Source organism: Montipora capricornis, chromosome 13 (assembly GCF_036669925.1).
Source record: "Montipora capricornis isolate CH-2021 chromosome 13, ASM3666992v2, whole genome shotgun sequence".
In the NCBI taxonomy this organism is placed as follows: Eukaryota; Metazoa; Cnidaria; class Anthozoa; order Scleractinia; family Acroporidae; genus Montipora; species Montipora capricornis.
Window position 1 is genome coordinate 32,153,088 of NC_090895.1, and position 7,500 is coordinate 32,160,587.

Consider the following 7,500-nt stretch of genomic DNA (forward strand, 5'->3'; position numbering starts at 1 on the left):
GGCTGGACTGGACCTTGCATGGAATGGAGGCTAATGCGGGCAAATCTTTTCAAATGCAAATTAATTTGCCCGCATTAGCCTCCATTTCGTGCTAGATCCAGTCCAACCGTTAGAATACGAAACTGGTCTATTTCAATGAAATGTCAGTCAGACAGGTATTGAGAATGAAGATTATAATCAACTTAACAGATGTGATCTTGATATAACACCAAATTCTCATAACTACACAACAAAGAACTCTATGGTACTAGTTGGAAGAATGTACGTTTCGATCGAGGGAATGTAAGGGTTAAAGCAAAACAAAAGGCAGCCACTGAAGCGGCTATCCTGAACATGAGACTGCAGTAGTCGCCTCGGCATCAAAAGCGATAAGAACATACTTTCTTTCGTGCAATTTCTCACTTTCTCTTTTGTTTTGTCTATTTAATGTGATCTAGGAAGAAGCAGAGCTTGGAGTTGTCGTGGACAATATGACTGCCGGCCATGAACTCCTAAAACAGAAGGAAGAAAGACTCGTACTCTTAGAGAACGCGCTCGTCGGGGGATTGGTAAGAAATTTAACGTGGAGAGAAGGATATGTTCGTCTTTAACGCATTCGTGCCGTCATACGAAGAATAGTACATAAGTTGACTTTTACGTCGAAACCTTTTGCTTAAGATTCCACTTAACCTAACGCCCCTTTGGCGCGTTTGGGCGAGGAGACGGCTGACACTTCAGACTAACAAATTTGTCAGATTTTAGCTCAGATTTTCGCTCATTCCTTGCCCGGCAGCTGCAGATATTGAGCAACTTCTGAAAGAGAGGGAACCTTTAAAAAACTGAGTTTTCATTCTTTTATGACAAGTGGTTTGCCGCTCTTCGTTTCACGTAATAGCAAAGCAAAATCTCTCTAATGACTCGCTTATCACTTAAGTTCCTTTTCTTCTTTCAGACAACCTCAGACTCAGAGGCTACATTTCGCGAAAACCCACGCCCCAGGCACCCTCGTCCGTCAGCAAAAGACAGACACCACCCACGAAAAACACCTCGTAAGGTTGTGGACGATGACGATAGCAGCGGAATCAGCAGCAGTGACTACGGTGACGCCATCAGTGGTAACGTCAGACGAAGTGACGTCAAAACCGGAAGTCGTCAGCTGAAGCCACCAGCTACACTCAGAGCTGTTGGACGGTCTTCCGTTAGCAACGAGAATTCGGAAGCCGTGCAATATTCACTTCAGCAGATAAACACTGATTTGACGCGGATTTTAAACTTACTCGGCTCTCGGCCACCGGTGTTTGCCTATCCGTCTGTCACGCAGCCTCCTTTTGGAGCTGAACCAGTCACGCAACCATTTCCCAACAGTGTAAAAAATTCTCGTGTCACGTCAGTTTACCCTGATACTCTTCGTGGCATTCAGGCACAGCCCCCTTATCAGCCTAGTCCGGTATCAGAGTCTTATCATGCTAGGGGTTCTGGGGTACTCAGTCGTCAAGGACAAGTTCACAATTTGTAAGTTTTGTTTTAAATAGGAACTTATTTCGACGCGTTTAAACTTTATTCTCTACACTTAGCTCACATACGTTTTGATACTCTCTGGCAGTTCGGCGTCAGTTGATCCACCTTCATTTCAAGCCCCTTTTAAAAGCCAAGAAAGTGCTGAATCACAGCTTGAGCGGAAATGGAAATCATACTTTGGAGGTATACTGTGCAGATGTTACCAGTTAGATATGATTCTATTTGTATTGAAGTGAATATATTTTTCGTTGTCTTGATAAAGAGACATATGAACCGGGGTTCTGTGATTATCACGCTACCGTTTTGCTCGTGATGTGTTCATCAAAGCTAACATCTTCTTGTCTGCTATTACTCTTCAGATCAATCACGTGATTCCCCTGCCTCGCTTTCACTCGTATCACCTGCGAGCTTCTCAACAAGGAGGTGACAATTTAGCATGTTTTTTTACGTTTTTACGACTTATTCGTTGAACATGATAAATTAAAAGTAATCAAACGTCATCTTCACACTTAGGGACACAACAAGTATAAAAGATTGGACCTCAGAGAGGGAATTAAGCACCGCTGAGAGATTACAGTCACACGCTGAATGGCTTCGTAATTTTCGACGCGATGCCGGTCTGCATGTCAGCAGTTCTCGAGGGCTAGAAGAGAGAGTGTTATCGTATCCTTTCTTAAATGGAATTTATTTTGGGGGTTTTCTGATGAGTTTTGGCTTTGCATACTGCATTATCTTTTAAATTTTACCACTGGTGACGTTGCGTCATGTTCTACCTGTTCGTGTCATTGTATCCTTGACTAGTTCCCAGATTTCCTGCCAACCAAGTACCAAGCAGCTTTCAAGCTGCGATGTCCCGTGGTCCTTCATTACCCTCCAGGCCCCGACGGCTGGAGCTTAATGAAAATAATCAAATTCGATGGGTGTGATATCAGAAATTAAGAGAGGAAAATGTATAAAAACATACTGTTTCTACAGATCTCTTACAGAGTACAAAGCCGTCGCCTGTAGCATCCAATGCTGCCCTTGTTAAAGTTGTATTCAACGATCCCCTCTCCTTTTGCATATTTGGAGCAAACTACAAAATATATGTAATTTGTTGACGGAATCAATTTTGGCGAAAATTTTTGTGCTGCGTGTGTCACCATGGTAATCGGGGAATGGAAGCATGTATTCTTACGATGTGCTGAGAAGATCTTTCGTGCTGACTCTTAAAAGCAACACGCTTGGTTGTGGACTGTTTGTATTTATTAAGATCTTTTGATAAAAGCAAACGTTTTCGCTTGTTCTTGTGCACAGTTCCATGGAACTGTTGGACCATAAAAAGAACTGCGTTCCATACAAACTTTCAGACGCTATGTCTTGCAGGTTCAATTATATTATTTACAATGAATGTATAAACGTTACTTCAAGAAAAATGCACAATTTGAAAATTACTTCCCGCAAAAACTGACTCTGCAAACAACCGTTACTTGGAAGCTACTGATTGGGTATTGGTGTTTGTCCAGGGGGAAGGGGTGGTTGAGCAGGTGGAAGTATATGACCCCCTTTGCGTGAAAGAAGTGTTATTTCATCTTTAAGAGCATCAATTTCTTGAGCCTGTAGTTGCACCAACTGAACCAAGCGTTGTCGTTCCCGGATGTCGGCTTTCCGGCTGCCAGAGAACTCGCTTCCCTGAAAATGAAAAACAAATTGGAAATCATCTTTCGAGTAGATGTCGAGTTCAGTGAAGACGAGTCCGTAATTCATTTCCTTAGTGATCTCCAATTCAGCCTCTTTTTCAAAAGCGAGACTGGAGAAAGTCTGAAGTAATCTCGGGAACGGACTATGATGTATGCAGGCGAGGGTAAAGAGTTTGTGTTAGGAGTTTTGAGAATTTTCAGGTGAAAACATATTCAAGAGGGCATCCGACTACAATTTTGAGGATTGCCCTCGCAAGCAGCAAAGCTTCTTTTCACAAGAGTGGCGGGAAAACAATTCTCTAATTTCTCCTTTTCAAACCAGAGTTATGCTCAGAAAGGGATGAATATGTCAATTGTGATAGTTCGTTCTCACCAGTGATTTCTGTCTTGAGTTAAGCATCTGTTCCAGTTCTTTTTTCTCCTGTAGCAGCACGGTATACGTATCCAATCTCTGAGTGTTCTCTCGGGTGAGCTGAGTTACTTTACCTTTGTACGAGACGATCTTGCTCTAAAATCACGCAAAGCACGGAAGCATATTATTTTCCGCAACAAAGTAGTGGTAAAATACCAACAAATTTACTGATCAAAAGGAACTGCGCAGCCGGGTGCCGTGAATTCTTCCAAAACTAACTGTGCATTGATACTTCTGATAGCAATCTTTGATATGAAAATTGCCAAAACGGTTCAAGAAACCTTGTGCAACCATTTTTGGAGACTTAACTCCCACGAGTTTAGTCTTGGAAATTATGGTAAAGTTGAATTCTGGACCACACAAAGAGCTAACTTGTTGGTTGTCCGGAAGAATGGGATTTCAACCCTAAGAATTTTGCTTCATATTTACCCAGCGCAATTCAAAAATATACAAAAATGTGAGAGCCATTTCTCCTTTTAAGAGCAAAACTTACATCCCATTTAGCTATTTCCGCCGCGCTTTTTGATTCCTGCTGTCGTAACTTTTCCTTTAGTTCCTCCAATGTTCTGTTGACTGTGACAGTTTCAAGTTTCTCCAAATCCACCAGCCGGCCGAATTTTAGCATTAACATGTTGCGAACCTTCTCTTCCAACTCGCTAATCTAAAAATGAAAACATTTCCACGTATTGAATTAAAAATTACGAAGTATTGGCGTGGCTGGTCGACGATCACTTAGAATGGGCTTCTCAAACGAAGGCCGTCTAAACTTCATGTTTTTGGTTTTATCAAACAAGTAAATTAACCTCCCTATGAGAGATTTGTGAGCTGAGGTTTCGTCCTTCGTCAGAAAAAAAGCGTCCGTCAGAGCGAATTAAGGAATAGACCATAGAGGTATTCTCAGTATTGGACTGGAACTACAATAGCTTGCAATGGAGTCTAATGCTGGGGAATATATTAAAAAGTATTTGCACTTGAAAATATTTCCCAGCATAGCCTCCATTGCACGCTAGTTCCAGTCCAATACTGATAATACGAATATGGTCTGTTCTCGGTTTTCACATGACGTCACGACCGCCATGTTGGTGCCCCTAAACAAAGAAAAGGCGGCCATGTTGGTGCCCCGACCAAATCCTCCGGGAATTTAACTCTATTATTATGCAAACGCTTCCTTTTGTTTTCGTTGAAAAGCATGGCTGTTGATAACGTGAGTGAAAACCAGCAATTGGTGGTTGTTCCTACTTGATATAGGAGATGGAGGAGCTTTGCTAGGCATTATTAGTATTTACTAAAACAGTAGATAGCGTTGAAGGCGCGCTCTGATTGGCTACTCAAACTCCGAGCAACTCGCGCGGGATTTGCGCCACAAAATCGTTGCAGAAATAAATACCTTAAAATCATTTTTTTGCGCATGCAATATTACCTCGATGTTTTAGTGTATACTGAAACAACTATTCGCCGAAGTGGAGGTGGCTAGTGGTGGACATTTGCCGAGTCACGAAACGCTTTTTGCCCCTTTGGATGTTCCCATAATGGTGTTGTCCAGACTTTAGTAGACCACTTACTCTTTACCAGAATTTGACTTTCAAAGTCCACAAGGCTGAGACTGCACACCTGGCGCTTGGGAGCTCTCGTTTAACCGACACACAAACCCGGTGGTTGACCGGCAAATGGCTCGACAGAAAGTTAACTGTTTCAATTCATGCGGTTTGTATACCTACCCTGGCTTCTTGTACTTTCTTGTCCCGTATCAGTTGAACGTGAGTTTGTCGATGTTCCCTGATAAAGATAGTAAGAAACACGACACACGCAACTCGGTCAATACCAGACGCCGGGGAAAAGGAATGTGGAGATACATCGCGAGACAAAGAAGAGGATAGCTAAATAACTGGCCCCAGTTGTTCAAACGATGGATAGCGCGATCCGCCGGATAAATCACTATCCAGTGGACAAGTCATAGCGAAACCGATTGCGCTATCCAATGGATAGTGACTTATCCAGTGGATAGCGTTATCCACCTTTTGAACAACTGGGGCCTGATCTCTATGATGTTGACGAGGGCAGGGCAGTGGCGATCTTAAAGGACGTTTGAAGCTCCAGAATTGTGAAATCATGCAGCCAAACTTTCTTCTTGATACGTAATGATTATGCAAAAAATAACCTTCCAAGGAGATCCTGTCAATACGCTCTTTATTATGTTTTTCGGATATTTGGCACGTGGCAAAAAGCAAAGGCTCTCGGCTCTATAGAAAAAGCATAGTTTGTATGAATCCTATTCTAATTAGGAGCTATGGAGAAAGGTCGACAAAGATCTCCCTTAAGTTTATAACTCTTGCTGTAACACATAATTTAAACGTACCTGTAGAGTCTCTTTTGTTCCGCTTTCTCTTTTTCCAATTCTTTAATTCGACTCTGTAATCTGACAAGTCCTGGACTGTTGAACACTAAGCACTGTGATAAATCTTGAGGCAGAACGCTGTTCACCATATACTGAATTTGATGAAGTTTTAATACCACAACTACGTCCAACTCGTTTAACTTCTGCTGTTTTTCACGCTGAAATCAAAACCATAAACGCTTTATCGAACGAGTTACCATCCTCTGAAAACGTGTGAAGTAAAGACAAGTACATACTTAAGTGTCGAATTAACAATTTATAATTTTCATCAATTAGGAGTGCGCGTGCAAGTGGAACATCAAAGGCGCTTCAATTCAGTCATGTAACAGTGTAAGGCTTCAAAACATGAAATTCCAATGAAACATGTCGTAGTCTTAATGTGAGAAAAACGACAAACGCCGACTTAAAGAGGCACTGCAATCTGCGAACAGTGTGGCGGTGATGTTAATTATTGGTCATAAGGTGGTATAAGAGAACAAATGATGTTGTGCAAGTACCTGGAAAGCCTCCAAATCAGCTTCGGCAGTTTTCAGTGCGCTATCAATAACCTTTGCTTTCTTCACCAGCGCGTCGTACTCTTTCTTCAGCGTTTCGCTTGTTTTCTTTTCTTCTGCTACTTCTTCTTCCAGATCCAAGCGTCTCTCACGAAGTTGACAAACCTAGAACGAGCAATACATAAATGCACCTTGTGTTTCTTTTGATGCAGCCTCCCTATAGCGTTTACTAGTTTTCGCACATTTAAATCTGCGAAAAATAACAAAAATGTACACATGGATTGTGTGACCTCTTCGACTGCTGTTTACAGACCAAAACATCACAAAATATACCACTTCCTTGGAAGAAAGGCGACTTTACTTACAGACATAACCACAAAATTACTTAAGGATGGTGCCTACTAATTCAAAGGTATTTTTGCCCCGATTTGTGATTATGCAGGAAAGGTAGATCTTAACAGGTGTTATTGAAATCCAAAAAGAAAATTGGGGGTAACCACGCATTTTCAAAGATAATTCCGGCATGAACAATATTTGTAAAAAGCTCTAAAATACAAAGCAATGTATGGCGTTCTTTCTCAAATTGAAGCTCGATTATCTCTAATGAATGCATGGTTAACCCCAATTTTCTTTTGGATGCCACGAGTACTTACGAAGATCTACTTTATCTGCATAGTTTTAAACCGCGCAAAAATATCCCTGCACTAGTAAGCATCGGCGATAGGAAATCCGAGTATCTGGAGATGCGCAGAACGTATGCGCAATAACAATAGTAGTCCTTAAATTATGTACCTGATCAAACAGCGCCGGATCACATCCAGGTGGACACACACTGTCGTCCAAATCATCATTGTCCGAGTCCTCTTCGTCACTCGACGACAAATCTTCGTCGCTGTCTTCGTCTTCGCTTTCATCATCCGAACCTTCCTCAGTTTGAGTCTTTTTTTTCGCGCGCTTTATCTTTTTCTTAAACACACGCGTTAGAAACGGCTCGAATTTGTTGTTTTCGCCAAGCGCCGCAGA

At 41.9% G+C, this 7,500-nt stretch overlaps 2 protein-coding genes across 3 annotated transcripts in view; one reads left to right on the forward strand and one right to left on the reverse strand.

Annotated features, from left to right (window-relative positions):
- The window catches only part of LOC138029311 (centrosomal protein of 164 kDa-like), a 24,897-nt gene extending 21,954 nt beyond the window's left edge, over positions 1-2,943 (forward strand). Inside the window, exons 29-34 of the mRNA XM_068877044.1 lie at positions 438-548; positions 932-1,491; positions 1,583-1,680; positions 1,857-1,920; positions 2,011-2,160; positions 2,306-2,943. Of these exons, the coding sequence (XP_068733145.1) occupies positions 438-548; positions 932-1,491; positions 1,583-1,680; positions 1,857-1,920; positions 2,011-2,160; positions 2,306-2,423 (1,101 nt within the window). The 3' untranslated portion in view covers positions 2,424-2,943. The remainder of the gene's footprint in view (positions 1-437; positions 549-931; positions 1,492-1,582; positions 1,681-1,856; positions 1,921-2,010; positions 2,161-2,305) is intronic.
- LOC138029310 (cilia- and flagella-associated protein 44-like) overlaps positions 2,728-7,500 on the reverse strand; it is a 35,380-nt gene continuing 30,607 nt past the window's right edge. For both annotated transcript variants that reach the window (XM_068877043.1, XM_068877042.1), the window contains 7 exons: positions 7,270-7,500; positions 6,481-6,642; positions 5,945-6,141; positions 5,307-5,364; positions 4,082-4,249; positions 3,550-3,684; positions 2,728-3,168 (listed from right to left, as the gene is read on the reverse strand). The exon at positions 7,270-7,500 is cut by the window's right edge and continues 87 nt beyond it. In XM_068877043.1, the coding sequence (XP_068733144.1) occupies positions 2,974-3,168; positions 3,550-3,684; positions 4,082-4,249; positions 5,307-5,364; positions 5,945-6,141; positions 6,481-6,642; positions 7,270-7,500 (1,146 nt within the window). In that variant the 3' untranslated portion in view covers positions 2,728-2,973. The remainder of the gene's footprint in view (positions 3,169-3,549; positions 3,685-4,081; positions 4,250-5,306; positions 5,365-5,944; positions 6,142-6,480; positions 6,643-7,269) is intronic.